Source organism: Neodiprion lecontei, chromosome 7, assembly GCF_021901455.1.
Source record: "Neodiprion lecontei isolate iyNeoLeco1 chromosome 7, iyNeoLeco1.1, whole genome shotgun sequence".
Taxonomy (NCBI): domain Eukaryota; kingdom Metazoa; phylum Arthropoda; class Insecta; order Hymenoptera; family Diprionidae; genus Neodiprion; species Neodiprion lecontei.
The window spans coordinates 21,748,164-21,769,971 of NC_060266.1; the positions used below are offsets into that span (position 1 = coordinate 21,748,164).

The 21,808-nt window shown below is 39.9% G+C and overlaps 1 protein-coding gene across 4 annotated transcripts in view; it reads right to left on the reverse strand.

Moving 5' to 3' along the window:
* LOC107218946 overlaps positions 1-21,808 on the reverse strand; it is a 30,572-nt gene that overhangs the window by 3,633 nt on the left and 5,131 nt on the right. For all 4 annotated transcript variants that reach the window (XM_046745300.1, XM_046745301.1, XM_046745299.1 and 1 more), the window contains 3 exons: positions 5,650-5,889; positions 2,913-3,757; positions 2,025-2,307 (listed from right to left, as the gene is read on the reverse strand). In XM_046745300.1, the coding sequence (XP_046601256.1) occupies positions 2,025-2,307; positions 2,913-3,757; positions 5,650-5,889 (1,368 nt within the window). The remainder of the gene's footprint in view (positions 1-2,024; positions 2,308-2,912; positions 3,758-5,649; positions 5,890-21,808) is intronic.

Genomic DNA, 21,808 nt, shown 5'->3' on the forward strand with positions numbered 1-21,808 from the left:
AAGACTAGGCAATGAAGTTTAACGAAATTTTGGTTTTATACGCATCGATTAATTTTCAACGATTAAATCGATATTTTTTTCGAACCGATTCATCGATGCATTGATTATTTTTAGCTCAGTGGTCAACGCCAAGTGGAGGGTAGGAAAATAGAGTGATTTCGTCGATCGGATCGATATGTATAAGCTCGTACGATAAATCTGCAAGCACGACGGATTTCTAGATCTCGAAATACTTTTACGAATTTCAAAACACTTCGAGGTATTTATTATACTTCGAATACTCTACAGATTCGACTTTTAGAATTATGAAAATCATGGGAATATGTTAATGATCGTGTATGGATCGTACAATCGGATCAAAAACGTTACGAAACGAAGATTTTGAAAGTTTATTACTGAAGCTGATCTGTGAGTTGCGTTATGGGACTAAAAGTTTTACGTGATAAAAGGAGAAGTGATTTTGCAGAAAAATTAATGTTGTAACTGTTTTATTGACAATCTGCAAGAGAATCGAGTCGTTCAACCGTTTTTTCAGCGAAAAATCAATATTACTTACCTGATTCTGGTAAACAACGAATCGTTTTAGTCCCGAATGAATTTACCACAAATAAATTGAATTATATTTTGGATACCAGAAATGTATTTCTGTTTAAATCGTAACTTTATCATCTGTATATTATAAACGATTATACAAATCGTAAGTTTTTTTTATTAACACCAATTGACGAGTTCAAAAGAAATTTGTATTCACACACACGTACGATTTCTAAGGAATTCGTTCGTGACTAAAATGAGTTATATCTTCCATCAAAATTTAACTAAATATCTGGGTTTTTTAGTTGAAAATTGGTAAAAAAAAAAGAAAAAAAAAGCAGTGTGATTTTTCCAGCACTGTTAATAACAAAGTGTTTACAATTGGAATTCGATGGTACAAAATATTTTTTCCTTCGAATCGCGAGGAGACATTTTAGATTGGCTTTAATTTGGGTAGATCTTGAGTTGTACATTATAAAAACTTGTATTTCTCAAGTTTTCCTTAATAGTAATCCTTAACGCTTTTATTCGCTTTTTTGTGATTTCTTTCGCAATATCGGGTGAAAAAAAAAAAACTCGAACTTTGAAATGATTAGGATTCTTTGTGAATCCATAATTGTTTGTAATTGTTATAAATAAACATGTGCAAAAAAAAAAACAAAAAACCGTATTTTCGTGAACACAGTTCGTTAGCGGAGAAATTTGATAACAAACGTGTACTAAAAATGCTTGGAATTCATTGGATGACAAACAGAGATCTCGGAATGACAATTAGATTTACAAAATTCAATGCATAGGGGTAGTTTTCAACCTCCACAGGGGTGTATGTATAGATAGTATTTGGGGGTTGCATTTATTCTCGGCCTAAAATCGTAGGTACTTTCTAAAAATAAATAATCATACAAATCTCATTCACCACCACTGTCTAAAACAATGTTGATAATTCATCCTGTTTTCATCCCATTTTAGGGGTTGTTTTTAGAGTGTCATTAAATTTTCACATCAGATTCGCATTCAGTATCGAAAAGTATGTACACTTGTGGACAATGAATCTGGGACGGCTAATTTTTTCCACTAGATATTTATTTATGTTGGCAACACAGAGAAACCTACAGCGCCGTACTCGGCGAAGCGCGAAACTAATTCAATCTCAATAAACATGACATAACCCATGACCGTCAAATATAACCTTAGAATACGTGTCAATCTAACAAGTCATCATCCCTAGTATTCTAAGGTTAAATTCGACAGTCATGGGTTATGTTATATTTATTGAGATTGAATTAGTTTCGCGCTCGGCCGACTATGGCGCTGTAGGTTTTTCTGTGTTGCCAACATAAATAAATATCTAGTGGAAAAAATTAGCCGTCTCAGATTCATTGTCCCCAAGTGTACATAGGGGACGTATAATTGCACTTCCATGGCGTGGAAAAAAAGAGAAAAAAACTGTATCGCATCGTCGAAGTGATTAAAATCCATCGGATACCGACCTTCCTTCACGGTTCCCAGATCCGAGGCCTGTCCGTTACGGAATATCGTCTTGACGTAGATCCCCATGTTACCTCGAGGGCTGTCAGTGCCCCCGACGATGCTGAAGCCGAGAACCTTGTGACCGGGGCCCTTCAGGAACCTGGCAGTCATTATCGTGAAGGAAACTCCACCTTTCCCCGGTCTCGGTAGAGTGCAGAACCTCGACTCTTCGCCCTCGAGACTCTCGTCGATGTCCTCAAGCTCAGAGTCGGAGTTTAGACCCTCGTCGGTATCCTGAGCACCCTGGAAAGAAATGTTACAAGGAAAATTAAACTTAAAGTAACGATAAATCAAAGTCTTCACGATTTGTGATCGTTCGATTCTGCTTTTTATCCATTGGGCCGTTCTTCGCTTTGATTAAAATCGATTATAGTGGATGTTTGACGCGTGGAATTGCCTGGTGAATAAAACCCGCTGTGTGTTTTTGCCTGAAATATTAATTTTCATTTTTTTTTTTTTTCTATCGAAGTTTCGATGACAGGTTCTGATAGACTCAAGTTTAAACGGATTTACCGATCTTTGAAAGCTATGGTAAAGTAAATTTTAAATCCAGCGAAGGCAGGTTGCATATTTTGCGCCAATGCTGAAATTTCTCTACACGTCAGCTTTTAAGAATGTATTGGCTATACATTGTCGACCAAAAGTGAGTGTCTTTGACAATATTGAATACTTTGCGATAAGATGAAAATCTGAAAAAAATCAACCACAATAAAGGCGATAAGAAAATTGAATAGTAATGTCACGTCATGTTTCGGAAACTTCATTCCTAGAAGAGATATTCCATCCCGGAACGTTTAATTTCTTCCTTTCATATCCTACCCTTATTAATCACCGTACGAAAATCTCACCTGCCAAACCTTGAGGCCGTTCCCTGATGAGTTTGGAATATTGGCAACACTGCGGCTGTTCAATCTCCGTCCGTTTTTCTTTCCAGCAGGACTCCTGCGGGTACCAAGACTCGACGGTCCCTCGTCAAGGGAGGTCAGAACGCCGACGGAACCGGAAACGGACGAAGGACTAGCCTGATTGGGCCCCGAGACCTGGCCCCCGATCTTGAACTCAGTGGTCCTCTTCCTGGGCGTCACCCTCGGGATGTGAACGCTCTCGTAGGTCGAGTCCGAGTGGTTCCTGGACTTCGAGACACGCTGGAAGCTGACGTTCTCGTACGAGTGGCTGTCCCGCGTCTCCGAGTGACTTCGGGCCAGGCCGCAGTCCCCTTCGGCGGGCCCGCGCCCCCTGGGACCCCGAAACAGGCCCCCCACCTCGGGGGCCTCACGTTCCCCCCGATGCTCCGAGTTGCTTCTGTGCAACGCGCCGCGCGCCGGCCGGCCGAAGGCGACGTTCTTCTGTTGCTCGTCGAGTTCCGCAAAGCTCCGGGAAACCTGAGGGGGCCCATTGAAACGCGGCGAATTTGGGACGCTGGTTTCCGCAAGGGTCTCGAGGTTGTCGTGGAAGGGATACGGCGGCAGGGACATGGGCCCGTCTTCCGGGTCCGAGTAACTTCCCGCTGGGAATCCCTGGCTCGCCGAGGTGCTCAAAGGACTCGGGACGTAGAAACTCGAACCCGCGTCCTTCGCCCCCGCTGGGAAGACCTCCGTCACACTCAATGCCTTACGCTTTCGGATACCGGCGTTTATCTTGCTGAACTTACTCCGCAGCACCTGCTGGATGTCCGACAGACCCTTCGAGGTACCTGCCAAGCGGGAAGAGATGTGGTCAGATTTTATTTCGAACGCTTCTGAGAGGCTGAGGATTCGAATTGACAAGTTTGCTGGATTTTTTTAATTTCCAAACTACGGGGTATTACAAGTTTTGAACGGTCGAATTGTGGAATGGTTCCAAGTTTCGAATCGTCGAATTTATTGGAATGGGAGGACTTTTTGATCGATCAAATTTTTGAATGGTTCAATTTCCAAATTATCGAATCTTGAAATCGTCGCTTTTTGAAACATTAAACTTTGATATGGTCGTATTTCGGTAGAGTCGAATTTTGTAAAGATCGAATTCTTGAATAGTTTAAATTTTCGAATGGTCCCATTTCATTGCGGAAAGCTGCACTGCAAATTGTAGTCAATATGACATTGTACATGTTACGAAGGTTTGTACAAAAATTTCGGAATAGTTCAAACTACCAGAAAATTTGATTCACAAAATGAATCCAAGTTGTGGTTACAAAATATTTGATAAATTGCAGAAATTTGTTTAAATTCTGAAAATAAAACTTTATGCAGGACTAATTATTCAACGGCATCAACATTCAAAAGTTCTAACTGTTTAAAGTTTTGAAATATTCAACTCATGATATTCTACATCTTCGCCATTGTGAATTTTTATCGTTTAAAATTCGAGAACAACATCGAATGGACGTGGTTGAGGAGTACAGAAAGACATTCCCGATTTCCGAAATAATTATACCTATTATAACAGTATGCTTTTGGCATGAAATTAAACTTGCGAGTCTCAGACGACTTCATGAACCGAAATTTAAATAGCAAAATTAATTCAAAAAAATTCGCTACATATCATTATCGATGTTGCCCAAAAATTTGTAGCAATTATTTGAAAACTTGTCAAATATGCGATGGGCACATTTTGGCACAACAAAGGCTCGGTCATTTTCAACAGTTGAAACGAATAAACACCGATTGTTTGTTATATGCCGCATTGGAAACTTGCGTCTGACTCACGAGCCCGATCGTCGGTATCAAGAAAAAAATATTGCTAGTATTTGCCCGCACAATGTTGCTATGCAGTCAGCAATGTAATCACTGCACAGATAGCGCGTGCAATTAGTCACTCGGTCGAGAGCCGGGGTTCAATCTCCGAGCCGAACAAGTCCGCGCGACATCTGGTGGCGAAAAATGCGTCACTCTAACTGTCCCATATTTAATTTTAAAGTAGGCGTTTCGTTGTATTTTTTGCAGCGTATCGATTCCATGTGCGCAAGACAAACTCTCACGGCTTGCACGAAGCTGTTTGTACCTTCGTATTCGTACAATTGACCTAAAACAATCCGCTCATAAACCAACGCTCGGCGCCATATTGCTTGCTCTTAGTCACGCCCCAATGCATATTTACTCGCAATTGATATAACGCAAACTGCATCGTTCGACCCTTTCGTGCATACATTTTTTGTTACATAGCTTTTGGGGCCACTGATGACGAATCTGAACTCGAAATATGGAAATTCAAAATGGCGGATCCAATGTAGCGAACAAACAAAAACAACGAGACGAAAATTTTTTTAAAAATTCTGTAAAATTTTCTGGTGTGCATTAAGTTTGTGTAAAATTGCCGTTCGGTTTTTCATGGTAAATTAGCTGAAAATCCTTTTTTTTCATCGAAAAGTACAAATTTCGATCATTTGGTTACATACGCTACTTTTGCAATAATTAAATTAATAAACAAATCCTATATTTTTTCTATACTTGGAAATATTCCAGGGCACATTTAGAACCAAAAATCTCGGCAGTTGTTACCAGAAAAGTAGTTCGATAAATGAAAAGCTACAAAAAAAATAAATAAATAAATAAATATGGGACGCTCAGCGACCCAGCATGAATCAAAGGGATAAATCGTTTATACCTGGCAGCCTGAGGGAACTGGTTTGCAGGATTTTCTTCGGCGAGGACCTTTCCTCCAGGGACTTCGCGGCTGGCGAGACTTCCCGGCTCGTCGGCGTCGATCTCACCGCCTGGATAACTCCTCTGCTCGCTCCTCCACCTTGAATCAGCGACTCCTGAGGCTCCGGAATCTCCTGAACCGAGCATCTTCGTCTCAGCTTTCGCCACCGCTGGCTTATGCTCTTGTTCCACAAGTTGATGTCTGAAAATTTTTTACAGGTTAGCGTTAAACGCGATGATTCCCGATTTTCACGGTAAACCCATCCAAATTCGGTTTCACTTTATACATCCCATCCCAGAAAACATTTCATTTCTTGTCACTACGCAATCTTTTAAAAATATTATTGCATTTTGCCAGGACCGAAAAGATATTGTTCTTGGTACAAGATGTAGATTTATTACAGTTTTTTAGCTATGAATAGAAAATTTATTATGCGAATTCCGATTATGTTCTTTAATTTTCTTTATTTTAAATTCCATAAATCTTATCTTGGATGAAACAATTGTAAAGTGTCATCAAGCGTTATTTGGTCCAAAAGAAAGAAAGAAAGGAAAGATGAACTAGACAAACGGATTAGAATTTTATTTCACGTATGATAACTAGTTAATAATAGTGAAAGAATTAAACTTTTACATTCTCGTGAGTACTGGTCTATTTTGTGTTCGCCAAGAAACGTAAATTTTCAAAATTGACCCAACTCAGGAAGCTGAAGCGAAAAAATCAAGATGGCTGCTAGCGCTGTGCGCATAATGATTCCCACGCGAAAATCACTAAGGCGTGAAGTTGTCTCTAAGCGTGTTGGTACGAGTGTTGATGGTGTGCAGCACACGGATTCAGTCCGAGGTTTTAGCGATGGGATATGTAAATGCATCGACACAATACCGGGAATAGATTAATTCTCCACACCAGCGGTTAAAGAAGCGTTGCAAAATACGAGGGGAAATGTCTCATGGATCGCGAAAAAAATCATTGCTTAAACTTAAGTAGGGTGAAGTTAGCGACGTTGACTTATCGAAACACGATTTGAAAAATCCGTTATTGTACAATTCTAGACCGACTTTCAAGGAGCGTTCACTTTTTCAAAATACAAACACATCTTTCTTGCTATTACTTGATATCTGAGTGTCAAAAAAAAAAAAAAAAAAAAACCCCAAGGATCCAAGTAACCGTTTTTCGCGAACATGCATCGTTAAAGCAACGCTACCAACTTCAACGAATATAATTTGTCCGATTGAACGTTTCGAGCAATGTTCCATTGCGTGGACGATAAGCTGCGGAGCATTTGGAACCCGAAGATAATAAACAACGCAGCGAAATTGTCCGCGTATTTTTATCGCCAGTTATATTATTGTAATTATTCCTAATTACAATTCAGTATCGTTTCCATCTTCACTGCTTCCTCGGGCCATTCCACCGTCCCTGGAACGAATGGAATGTTTTTCACCCCGATAGTAGCCAACCCATTATGCAGCACCCTTGAAAATCCCTCTCCGTTTATGACAGTGCCCCGGATTTTGGCCCCCAGAGGGTTGCGCCGTTTTTTCTTTCTACTCTCGGTCAGTTCTGCTTCTGGATTAATTCGCGGCTTGAATTTCGGTTCCAACCACTCGTCGGAGACTCTGCATAACGAAACGGGAACTGCTTGATAGTGAATCAGCAAATTTGCAGAACGCTCCAGATTTCCGCGGTTGTAAATTATGCGCGTACGTACGTAACGATTACACATCCGTCAGCACTTGTGTTATTTGTATACCGGTTTCCGTTGCGTAGCTTCATTCCGATTGTCGTGTAAACCGTATACTCGATGTTTTAAACTACGAAACATTAACGCGTCGAACGATATTATTCCAGAGCTTATCTTCCCGCGTTGCGATTAAACGACTTTCACTATTTGTCTCTAAATTTCACGCATCGTTCTCTTCTTCAAATAACGCGGGATAATCGGACGTAACATATTTATCTTATCTAATTTCACAGGAGGAAAGAAAAACCTCTTAAACGACGAATTTCGACAATCTATAATCCTCCGGTTCTAACGCCATTTCAACCTCAAGTCGCAGCATTTCGAGATAAAAATACGCGAAACCGATAATTATGGCTAGCATGTTTAGCGCCAATAGAATGTGGGCTCGGTTTGAAAATCCCTTTGAGAGCGATGCTCGAGCGACGATATATCGATCTTCCGATACATTAATACACCGTAAACACGACACTCTTGACGCTGGGTAATTTATAAACACGGGAAAAATTCACATGTAAAAAACGGTAAAAGAATCCCGACTCAGGAGCGAGGCGTTCACTTATGGGGTGTACGCACTGCACGCGGTCTGGGCACGCACTGAGGCATGGATGGATGGATACAGTGGGGCCCAATGTGTAGGTCGCGTGTCTCTGTGCGCTCGTGCTGCTTCAGGGAACTCACACAGCCAGAGTCCCAGAGTTGGTGAAAAGTATACACAGCGTGCACGCGAGGCGATGGAAATTGCGGGAGAAAAATCAGGGGGACGTGGTTGAAATTTGGAATTTGAAAAGTTCCGAATTATTTGCTCGCGAAACTTGAAGTTACGGCTTGGTGAAATTTCACCACATTGATCTTTCTTTCGATTCGCCACATTTTTACTTTCAGTTTTTCTCATTTTTTCCACCCACTCGTCGAGTAATCTACGCTGCGTTAGTACGTATTAATTTCCCAAATTTCACTCTATCGAAACTTTATCTTTTGTAATTTTGTTCGATCGTAACTTGAACTTTCTGAATCTTGCATTTCGCACCTTTGAATCGTCGGCTTACCGGCCATTCGAAACTTTGTCGTTTCTTCAAAGTCTGATTTCTTTACTTCAAGTTTCGCGAGCAAATAATTCGGAATTAATCGCTTTCCGAGCTTCATCCCCCGCCCCAGTAGTTGCAACCACACGTCGAGCAGAGCTTCGCGAATGTAATGAACCATCGGTTCATCAATTCGCAATAGAAACAGAGGAGCTCACTATCGTCGTGAAATTATGCTCCGGAGAAACTTTCGAGTTTCGTTAACCACCGGTTTTTTTTTTTAATTATTTTTTACTATTTTTCATCCCGTTACGCACCCGGAGGAACGATTTTCGATTTTTCCATCTTCTTTCGTTCCGTCGACGCGTATGCCTTGGAAACAACGTTCAGCCGCCGAGCACGTGGGAATTGGAAACGCGGATCACGGCACGTTTTGCCCGTACATAAAAGTACGTGGATACGAAGTACGCTCACAATCAGAGTCCCATTTTTGCTTGTGTCTGTGCAAGGCGGCGTTTTACGCCCAGTGACACACGTGCCCCATGCAATGCCCGTTGCCAGCCAGTCGTGAGCTCAACTCGAGAGAATGTTTGTTTCATGGCCCATTGTGGCGGGGCCCCGACCGTATGCTTCGTTTGACGTAACTCTGCGGAGGGGCCCGGCCGAAGCTGACCCAACAACCCTGACTCCCAGGTCTAATCCGAGCTATTCCGTAGAAATTACTCGCCGCAACGACTGACAATGAGTGGTCGTCGGGTCTCGGTACCTTTTATTCCTCACTAACTGCCCGCTGGCAAACAGTTTCAAAAGCTTTCTGCGACGAGACTGTTCACGGTGTCCGGTAAAAAATACGTCACAAATCGAAGGACGCTTAAAATGGAACATTTTCTGGGTACGAGAAAAATTCAAAGACAGTTTCCAGCATTTTCAAGGACAAGAAAAAAAAAAAAAAGTTCAAGGAAGTTTTCAGGATCACTGTTAAACACAGCCATATCCTCTCATCCACTTTATTACAGAGCTCATCGAGACCTTGAAAACTCTTCGACGCAATTTTCCTCTATCTGTAAACGTTTGGTCAGTGTTTGCACAAGTGCGTCATCTTGGTTTGCAAACATCGTCATATTTCCCAAACTATTGTACTGGTTCTAACGAAAAATGGCCTAGAACATGGCCAGACGTTGTAGCTATTCACGGATGAAAAAATAATCACAATCGGTTCGGTAGTTCTCGGGTCGTAAGCGAACATACGGACAGAAAGACGTTGAGTTTTATACGCGGTGTGAATTCCTAGCGACTGCACGATCCGTCGTCTGCTAAAACTTAACGCGCGCGCGCTAAAATCCGTGAGCAACTGTTTTTCAGGGTGACCAACTGTCTCTAACCTCAAAAATTTTCACACTCACGAAATCAGCACAAATGCCGCCGAAAAGTATCAACATTTTTACGCTGGCAAATTTCAGCAGACGACGGACCGTGCAGTCGTTAGGAATTCACTCTGTACGTAGAAATATGTTTAGAAAAGGAACTTGAAGAGCCACTGAGGGGAATTTAATCTCGGCTAGATCGATTCAGCGGAAAAGACAATTAGATGAGGAAGCCTGCAGATTTTCTAAAAACTGTTCTTGAGGGGAATATTCGTATCCAGCTGTATGCGAATTTCAATTAAAAATTATGGCTACTTAAGCTCATCGGAAAACGATTCCTGTGATAAATAAATGAAATATTATAATAAGTGAAAATGTAGCCCTGGTGAAAATGATTTCCAAAATTTTCGCAAAATGTTCAAAAAATAAGATAAAAATTGGCATATTTCGTAGAATTTTTTGAATGAAATCGTTTTCGCACAAAATTATAAACAAGCGCAGTTTCTCGGTCAAAAACTTGTCGATTGCCACGAAAATTAGTATCTCTTCGGTATAAAAAAATCTACAAGCTACTGCAATGTTTTACCGAAAATTAACAATTCTTTACAAAATAAATAAAATAAAAATATTAAAACCATACGTATTAACAATTTCTGTAAAAATTCTTAGCAGTAGCCGAAGTTTCAAGCTTCAAAGCTCGGAAATAAAATCAAATCACTCCGAATCTCTGCATTAACGCAACGTACCGCGCCTGGGCTTTAGACCGCGCATTGTGTAGTCTAGAGTCTAGACCATGGAACGCGCGCAGTCTTACAAAACCAGACAAGGCACAGCGTGTGCGTCATGCAAGGATCTAGGGTGAATAAGTCTGAAGTAGGCGAATGAACGTGGGACTTGGTTAAACTTGAAAACACGGTCCCAAAACAGACGGACACTCGAGATAAGGGTTGCGTTCGGGGAGATTCGAGCCAAACAGCAGCAACGGCACTCGTTCCTCGTCTTTTTACTTTCACTCTCCGAGATACGGCATTTAGTGCAATTTTATTCAAGTCGGAGTTTCATCGCGCATCAATTAATCGACAATTCTTCTCATTGGTCTTAGGTTTGTTGTTTATTTGTTAATTTTTTGTTTTTCTTGTTTTCTTGCCGATCATTTATTCTCACCGGAAAAGGAAATGCTAATGGCTGCTTGCTGCCTGCCGCTGCTCGAGCTGTTGTTTCGAAAGCTTTGTTTAACCGGCGATATTGTCGTCACCTTGGCTCAATCACGAATCATCCAGCTGATCAATTGTATTTTCATTAAAAGCTGTGGGACGGTTACGATATCCGTGATGGAAAGTTTTTCATCATTGATTCTTGACATTTTTACCAACAAAGGTAACGAAAATTTCAAGAATAAAAGATTTACCGTTCAGGTTTCCCTGAGAAGATGTACCTAAACGCTTTTAACGGTGATTAGAAATACGCAAAAATTGAACGAATTATGTTTTTATTTTTCCTCTTTGGTCACGAGTTTGGCCTCCTTACGACAATGCTCGCTTATTTAACTGTTGTTTACTTCCGCTCGGAAAACCCAAAATTCTCCGTCAAATTTCGGCGCTACGGACATCGTACTTTTGCCATTAAATACGTCGACCTGTACATTCTGTCTTGGCCGAGTTTTACGAGGAGATGAAAATCGATGATTTCAATTTTTCCTCTCTCTGGGGGAGGTGGAGGAAATATTCCGCCCTCTTTTTTTTTTTTTTTTTTTTTTCCAACGAAACGAGGGAAAAATCTCGCGGGGCGTGGTTCGGCGGACGTTGCGATGAGTCCGATTACAAGTTGGGAACCTCTGGTGTAATTAGAAGCAACGATGCGTGTACGTGCATCAAGCGTGTACATCATTTACACACACGCACACACACACACACACGCATAAGCGGTCGAAGGAAGTCTGGGTCGGCCCATTGTCTGCGTACAGTTAGCCGATAGTGTGTTTATCAACCGACGGCATACGAATGACAGAAGAATCCCATTTAGACGTCACCGGAATCATTTTTGTGTACATGTGGCGATAACGCGCGTAGGAGGAGGAGGAGGTATTACGCATGCGGTAAATCAATATTTTATACTCCGTAGGAATGGTGAACGAGAAGCAGTCAACCCACATACACGCAGGTCTCGGCGATATTCTACTCCGAGTCCCTCCGCTTAATTAACTCGACGATGATTAATAATGTGAAGATTGTTGTATTAGCCCCGAAGTGAAAGAAAATTAAGAAGACAGGAGAGGGAAAAGTCATTAGAACGAAAGTTACGTTATACCTATTATGTGTTAGATAAAGGCTGACACGTACGCTCGGTTATCGGTACATGTATAGGGCATTCCACCCCAGTTCAACCTGGATTTTACCCTTGACCTCTCAAGATTTGGTTCGCGGTTTTTTATGTGATTTTTCTCACTTTGAAAGGTGCTCTGTTTTATTTCATTTTTTTTCTTCCTTTATTCGAATCTATTTGAATTTTTTACAATTTTTAGAAACGATTTTATCGCCCGACCAAACATTAAAAATTTGAAAAAATTCTGAAAAATCCTGCGTCGGACATCAAAATTTTCAAGCTTCGACCCGGTGTGGACCGATTTTCCCTTCTTACTGTTTTCAAGCTTTTTCCAAAAAAAAAAAAAAAAAAAGAAAAAACGTTGAAAAAATCAGAAGCGAAAGTCATTTTTTTTTTAAATTAAGAAGAAAAATAAATCTTGCGAAAAATTTACGTTACGTTAATGAAATTATTTCTAAAAATTGTAGAAAATGCAAATTGCGTCGAAAAAAAAAACAGAAAAAAAAACAGAGTACCTTTCAAAGTGGGAACAATCGTAGAAAAAACTGCGCGCCAAATCTAAGATGTCAAGGGTAAAACCCAGGTCGAATTGGCGTGGAATGCCCCATATATATATATACACACACACACACACACACACACATATCTACCTACAACGGGAGTTAGTCAAACGATTTACAGCTGAAATCACAACTCTGCTTCGTTTATATACAATTCTGTATACACTCTGACGCCTTGTGTAAGTCAGAGCCTGTAATATGATAATAGATATCAGCATGAAATCAATTGAGGGGAATGAATTTTTAAAAGAGGGATGACGATTGCGTCAATTAGTAACTTTCAATGAACGAGACTTAACCAATAGCTTGAAATCAGGGCTCAAGATTTCGGCGGAATTACACAACGACATGACGATGTTAAAGATTTCAAGTAAAAGTAGAATCGCAAGGTTTTCTCGATATTAAAAAGTTGATAGTTTTCTACCGAATTCGATTTTCAACGTCTGTCTACCTCTGACCATTCAGAGGAATAAAATAAATCGTATACTTAGTTTCGAGATAGAAAATATTCGGTTGACTTTGATGTTGGTTTACGACAGGTTGGAAATACGCTGATTTCACGCTCAGGGTTTAAATTCAATGAATTTTCATCGAATACGATCCGACTTTGACGAACGAGGTTTAGTTTTGAAAAAGTGAAAAATCGAAGGCTTGCAAAAAAAAGATAACTGAAACTTCTCAACTCGTTAACTATCTGCACACTTAATTTTCACCATAATATTGCGTATGGGAAAACCCGAGGCCTCGTCAAACGCAACTGCAGACACACCGTTAAAAATGTTTATAAATTTACTTAACATCTATCGCGCAAAAGATTTATCGATTTACGAAATCAGTTTGAAAATTTACAAATTCGGTGCAGCGATCAAAATTACTACGCGCAATTTGTCCCAAATTTTCAATGAAAATTTTTGATTTTACTGAAACTTGTAGGAAAAACAGAAGAAAAAAAAAAGTAATTTGAATTTGCTAAATTCAGTCTACGATTGTAAATTGAATAAACAGCAAATTTGTGGTGAAATCACTGTTCCGTATCCGAATAAAACTTCCAATAAGGTGCGGAAATTTTTGATAAAGAAATTTTCCATCAGTGGAACTGATACTGCGAAAAAATATCCATCGACAAAATCACCGCAATACTTATCGCGCGCATCGCATGGTTCGATTCGGCATGCACTTCTACGATTCACGGAGAGGGAAATACGCGTGCATAACAAGTGTCAGCAGTCAGAGGTCGGTGACACTAACAAGACTTTACAGCTCCGCACGAACAACTTAACCGACCGAGTCTTAGGATTATCCGCTCGTTTCTGGATCTCGCATTATCGCCACTTCCGGTGCGGTCGAAAGATCCGCACGAAACTCACATCGTTGGGTAAAAGAATTTGAATTTTTTTTTACAAATATTCAGAGATCCTTTAAGACGGCCAATGGTTCACGACGACTTTTGAAAAACTTGATCACAGTTCAAAATCGACTTGTATTTCATAATCAAAGATTATCTTACAACGGAAAAATGTTTGGCCAAAGTGACATCGTTTGGTAAAAGGATTTGAATTTTTTTTTTTTAATTTTCACAGATCCTTTACGGCGGTCACTAATTCACGACGACTTTTGAAAAATTTGATCACAGTTCAAAGTCGATTTATATTTCATAATCAAAGATCGTCATTTGTTTTCAAAATCCCTACATCATGTAATTGAAAAACGATGATACGACGCATCAAAAGGATTATTAATCAGAATCCTCACAGCGGCGAAAAATAAAGCCCGATTGAGAAGTAACCGGATTTTTGACGGTATCCATTTTCCACTTTGCCCTCCGATCGCATCACTCGACACGAACAAAGCTCCTGCATGATTCGTCGCAACAAGATCTCACGGATTATTACAAAGATGACTCGACGGCTCTTTGATGACGGTCTCGTTCCACAAGCCCGGTAGCCCGCATGACGAACCTGGGCGTGTAATTTTCCCCATCGTGTAATGTTTCCGGATTACACGTGCACGATTTACCGAATTGATCCGTCGATAACGTAAAGTATGACGGATCGAAGAGGAAAAACGGTGGAAAGAAAATCCTTGCGGTTAAACGGTAAAAGGAAGGGGGGGGGGGAAAAAAAAAAACAAAAAAGAAAATTTATACCGCTGAAATGTCACAACGTGAAAATAATATCGAGCTTTCGGCTGATTAAAATTGAATTACGTACGCTGACTCGTTGGCATTACCGTTGTAATTTATAAAGTCGAAACTACGCGCTTGTCCGACGGTTCCTATAACGCGCTATGGGTTAAGTCAATATGTGACGTCACCGCGGTCCCGACGAACACCATAAACAATTTTAACTAGAAGAAGGCCCTTTCAGTCCTCAGACGTATACATGCTAGGTAGATTTGGATCTTGCGTATAACGAATAACGATGTAACGTCTACTTGGAAATGACAATTGGAAGGCAAATAAACCCAATTGCACCGTTGCCGCCGCCTCCTTAACAGCCCGTATAATATCGCAGTTTAAATATATGTGTGTGTTAAATATATATATATATATACACGTCTTCGCGGCGTGGAATAAGGTAGATAAAAAGCATGCCGATGAAAGGATTTAACGAGGTTTTCTCACGAAGGTTCAATATCAAAAAAGGTATTTCGGAAATTTATGCCTCGACAAGCAATCGATCAATTTATCGATTAATCGAAGTTACCTCACGATAATTCTGCTGGAAAATTAATCGATTTATCGGAAATACGATTAATCGAAATTGTCAATTAATTGATGAATTGAAAAAACGATTGATCGATAAATTGCACAGCAATGGAGTGTAGATCGGATTGCATTTGAATATATTTTCTTTTTTTATTGGTATAGGAATTAACCATTTACGAAAAAAAATTTATTTATCACAAAAGCGCGTCAAACTTACGACAGAGCATCTCAAACGGAATATCTCACCGAAACATGATCTCTTAATATTGATATTTAGAGGCGGTAATTTTATTTTTACCATTTTCCATTCAAATAACGGTTAAAAAAAAATCGGGAATTTTCTTGAATTTTTCTTTCTCGTAAATGGCTTGACTCATAAACCATCTAAATACAGATTCTTATAGGAAATTTTACGCTCCATAAAAAAGTACAGATAAAGAATTTTCCTAAATCTAACCGATCAAGAGATATTTAAGACGACTCAACGTTCATAATCGAATATCTCGAAAACGCTTAGAGTTAGGAAAATTCTATCTCTGTACATTTTTATAGAGCGTGAAATTTCCTGTGAGAATCTTTGTTTGGATAGTTTGTACGTCGAGCCATTTACGAGCAAGAAAAATTAAAATATTTGCTGTGTGTGTTTTTTTTTTTTTTTTACACACGTCATTTGAATGGAAAATCGAAAAAATGAAACAGACACTTTTAAACATCAATATCAAGAGTTTATATTTAGCTGAGATATTCCGTTTGAGATGTTGTGCTGAAATTTTGACGCGTGTTTGAAGAGAGAAAAAAATTCTCTCTTTTCCGAAACCTCTAAATACAGACGGAGAAGAGAACCAAAAAAAAAAAAAAACCCTACACACAATATTTTTCTTCATTCTTTCGTATCCCTTAGATGAGGAAGAAAAAAAATCGCGCCTGCACGTTAACCTTTTACCATATCCAAAAAGCTTCGAGAAAACGAGAAGCCTGCGATGCGTAACAACATCTCAGAGAGAGGGATGCTGTTGGTTTTTCGTGATAAGCCGAGCCCCGCATAGCTGCTGTGTTTTGATTCGAGATTTTTTACCCGCCAGTCCGTCCCCGTCTTCTCTTTCTCTATTTTTTCTTATCTCAAATGCCTGCGAGGCGATAACGAGCTAGTCGCGTCAGCATTGCTGTTCTAAAGTTCACTCTCCGATGGGGGATTACATCCCATATCATCAAATGCCGAACGACGGACAGAGAGCTTAGCTTCTCTGTTTCGCTCGCGGCGACGACGACGTTTCGTCTCGTTTTCTTTCAATTTTCATTCGCTATAGTCATTTTTTTCCCACCGTACGATACTCGTTCACCCCTTTCGTCGGCTATCTCGCATAAAATTAACCGAGCCAATCTCCTCCTCGAAATAATAAGTGTGTGAAAATAATTTATGCAATGAGAAATAATTTCATTCGTTACAGTGACTGGATAAATTCGGTAAATCAGGCATCGTTGAAAAAACTGTTTCAATATCGTTGGAATTACGAAAAACGAGGTATCGTCGATCCTTTTTTTGGCAATTGCAACGCAAAATCACTTTCTGATGATCTTCGTCGAGAGAACAGGTGTGTGTATGTATATACACACACGCAAATTCACACCTACTTCAAGATCAACATTGACGATCGTACGCTCAGCTATGCGTGCATCTGCATACACGCGTCATACTTCGCATCATTAAATCGTATACAGTATACGTTATAAGCAGCTTTTCGGATTAAAGATTCAACAGGCGTACAGTCCGGTAGAAAAATTGATAGACCAGAACGAATGATTCACGGATCAGTGGTATAAATTAAAACTGAACTTAAACAAAGTTCGATTACAACGAATATATCATCTCTTTACGTATTATAAAGGCAATTTTTTTCAACAACGAAAATTCAATCGAAGAATCTTTAACGGTCGATGACCGTTTTTGTTTATCTTATTTTATTCGAACACTTTTGTTATAATGCCAAAAATCGATCTCACGATCGAACGTTGACGAATTTTTCACAAACGAATCATGCAATTGTAAATTTTTTATCATTCATTCATCCGAACGAAACGAACTGTATTTAATAATTCATTAATTCTGCGATAAAAACGAAAAATGATACAAAATTGTAATTATTATAGATCGGAATTTTTTCGGATAAAATTCAGGGGATTAAAATATTCATCTACACGTGAAATAGAATGATCACGTTCTTCTACTTGAATCAAACTACATTGATTTAACTATTAGTCACAGTTTCTAAGCAACTTTGTAATTTGATGTTTTTGCAATTGCTGTAAAAAAAAAAAAACTTTCAATATCTGATACAAACACGATAATACGCACCGTATAAACCGATTCGGAATCGCCGATGACACAAAGCTAAAAATACGCGAAAATACATCCTTCGAATTACCAACAATACAACCATTGTATAAAATTGGCATAATTGGATGAAATTAAGAAAACGAAAAGCGTCGTACGACGTGCGGGAGGATTGAAAAATTTATTACGTATAAAGAATGATTGCCGTACCCTTGGAGTCGCATACATCGCACAAGACCATTTCCGGAAGTTGAATTCGGAAGTAATCACTGCTGCTTAAGCTCTGCATCGGTAGTGTAACAATAAACCTTGGCGTAAAAAATCGTCTGCATTTTCCACACCGAAATACGTTAAATATTACAAATTAAAGAATAACGCCCGACGATGCGTTTATAACCGGAAGCTGATTAATCTCGTTCGCGAAACGAACGTGTCGCCGGAATTGTCAACGGCGTGTTAACGGTTTGACAGCTACGTTTCTACTGTCGAGTATCACATCGGACGTACTTTACGCGTGTCTGGGTGCCGACGACTGGGATGAGGGGTGGGGGGTGAAGGGGGGTGAAGGGGGGGGGGGGGGGAGGGAGGGATTTCTCATTGTGGTTGTGAATGCGCGCCGACGGAGAGAAAGTGAGGATGCAGGGGATGAGGAGAGCCCAGATCAATATTAGGGCGTAGACTGAAGGGATGCTGCTGCTGCTGCTGCTGTTTGCAGGGGTGGCGGAGCGAGGATCCTGCGGGAAGTTGAGAGGCGAAAGGATCGGAGGAGTCCTGACACAAAGAGAACCGGAAGCGTTTGCCTCGCCCGACGCGATTCCACCCGATGAGATAAGAATTTGAAAAAATCTCCGAGCCCCCCACCGATTATTCAGCCTACGATTGCAATGATCTGAATCGGGAAACCGGATTATCCCTTCGGGATATCGAGTCAAACTACCGGAGGAGGAAATGAGAATTCGGGAAATATGTGTAAACTAGGTTGAGCCAAAAAAAGTAACCTATCGAATGTATGGTCTTGAAAGGATCTATTTGATGGGAAGATTTGGAAAAGTTTTTAGCTGATATTTAAAAGGTGTCGTTGGACGTTGGAAATTTCTCGTTTAAATAACACGCGAAACATTTTTTTTTTTTTTTTTCCTTTTTCATTACAAATGCTGTAACTTTTGAACCGTTTGAGATGAAAAAAATTTTTAAGGCATATTCTTTTACGGCGTTAAATTCTCTAAAAAAAAAGACTCGCGAATCGATTTTCTAGACTCAAAAATTCGCATACTTACGGGCCATGAAAGTCGAAGAAAAGCAGAAATATGCAGTTTTAGGGCTCTACGATTGAAAATATTCATACTCAATGAACAGACTTAAACTAAAATGAAACAAGGTGTGCGACAGATGTTGTTTATAAACTAGATTCGTCAAAGGAGTAGAGTTTCAACTCGTTCATTCATTTTTTATTGCACTTTTAAACATTAATATTCTTTCTAATTGTTGATAAAACTTTGTTCGTTACAATTAGGATATAGCTGGCGATTTAATTGCGCTGCTTGCAAAATAAATCGTTTTTCTTCTTCATTTTTCGTTAAAGTTCGATTATAATTTTGTATCAACGCTATACTGCATATTTCCGCTTTTCTTCGACTTTCACGGCGGCCGTAAGTATACGGATTTGGAGTCTAGAAAATCAACTCCAGGGTCTTTTTATTAGAGAATTTGATGCCCTGCAAGAATGTACTTGGAAAATATTTTTAGCGTATTATTTAAATGGGAAATTTCAAATGACCATCGACACCTTTTAAAATTGAGCTAAAAATTTTTCCAAACGGGAAAATTTTTTTCTCATCAAATAGGTCCTTTTAAGACCATAGATTCGATAGGTTGGTTTTTTTGGCTGAATATAGTTTGAATCGGGAGTTATAAAAAGCGAAAATACTGTTCGAAAAATCTTTGAACGTGATTGAAATGCCCCTAAGAATCCCTAATAAATCTCAGCAAATTTCAATCAGACAAGCAAAGATATCCAGAATTTCAAAAAAGATTTGCAGATAGTAAGAATATGATTTAAATTATCGCGAAATTTTTTCGGGAAGAATTGCAACGTGGTTTGTCACAGGACTCGAGTGGCTCTGATAGCGGAGTTTAAGTTTCTCAAGACTCGGTGCTTATCGTTATATTTAGTCTACCGCCATCTATGAGGATGGAAGGCTCTTCTCATCTGCGATAAGTCACGTTCACCCGTCTTGAAGTATAATTGCAGAGTCGAGTGGGAAAGGAAGGAGTTAAAACGCTGAAACGTACGGAAGGAGGTAAATAAAAAAAAAAAACAAACCGTGCGTGCAATTATAATCCAACTATGTAAAAGGACGGAAATGGTTCCTTTATCAATTTTTTCAACGGCACCAACGATTACAATCGTTATTACGAGTACGATAATGTACGATGCATGCGTAAATAAAATATATGTAAGCGAAGCGGAAAGGAAGAGAAAAAATATTTGTTAGAATAATTCAACGAACTGTTGAATCATTCTTGGTAAAAGAGTTATTGTAAAATCGCGGTTTTAAATTCCAGGTCGCAATTGTCCGCGCAACATTTTCCCTCGATACTGTAAATTATGTCCAACGCGGGTATGTATAAATAGACTTCGAGGTAACGGACGTGCATTCGTAACGTAGAACTCGGGTTTAATTATGAGGCTAACGACGAGCTGTTAGCGGAAATTTGCGCGATGCGCGTATTACGTCGAAACCGCAAAAACTCCCACACGACAAGCGTATTATATATGTTGCAAATACGCTGGACGGCGAGTCGCCGCGAGTCTCGAAATCAGAGCGGCACGCGTTTCGAAAAAAACGGGCCAGCCGCAAAAAAAGTTAAAAGAAAATGAAAAAAACAAACAAACAAACAACACCGGGCACGGTTTTAACGCTGAGAAAATCCATACGCGACGACATATGTTCGGGCCCGACACCCTGACCTGGCCCACCACTGCCTGGCCGTATGTGACATGCAGGACTCGGGAAGGCGGCTTGGGGCTGAGGACTAAAAATAGGGGACCGGGGCCCGGCTGCCGGAACCCCGTAATGGAAATTAACGCGGGGTGCCGAGTAATTTTGGGGCTTGGTACGGGGATAAATAATTCGCTTCATGTCGGCGAATTTTAGTATTAACAAGCGCCGGGCGATCGGTCGATTGGTCGTTTTTTCGACAAGTCGATTAATCGAGTTTTTAGACTAATCGTTTTACCGATTAATCGATTAATCGACGATTTCGATTCGTTTACCGAAGGACAAGCAGAATTATTATTACGAAGTAACTTGGATTTGTGCGACGGTTCGATTGATCGATAAATCATTTTTTCGATGGATAAGGGTGAAAAAAGAAAAAAAAAAAATTACAAGGTAGAAAAACTCAATCACACAAATTATAAATTGCTTCATAGCTATCGATTAGTTGCTGTAATCTATGGAGAAGAGAATTACAACTGTTTAGATTTAGATTTCAATCTGAATTATCGGGGAAATCCAAGTTGGTCAAAGTCGCGGAAGTTTTTTTTTTTTCCTTTTGCTTCCTACAGCGTAATCCGTATTCCACCGTTTCGAAATCGGTAACTTCCTCTCGTCGCAATGAATCTAGCGGAGAATATCGACGCGACTTGAGAGACCCAACGCCTTTTACAGGGTGTCCCGTTTGAAAAAAAAAAAAAAACATGCTTTTGGGTCCGGGGCCTCTTCTGGGCCCATTTAGGCATAATTTTTGTTTTTCAAATGGAACGTCTGATTTTTTTCATCGAATTCTTTTGATTCTCGTTGAAAAGTGATCAAGTTGGTCATTATTTGGTTTTCGTCTTCGATCAGGCCCAAAACGTTGTTTGAAGTATTCTCGTGAATAGAATGGCGATGCTCCGATCTTTCCGAAGAATTTGAAAATAAAAACGAGTTCTACGGCGAACAGATTTGCTCAACATTGAAAAGGGTCCAAGGCGATTGTTCGCATAATTTTTTGAGCATTGCCAAGCATTTAAGAACCGCTGCCATTAGCGTTATCCGATGTACACATATGGAAACAACATTTT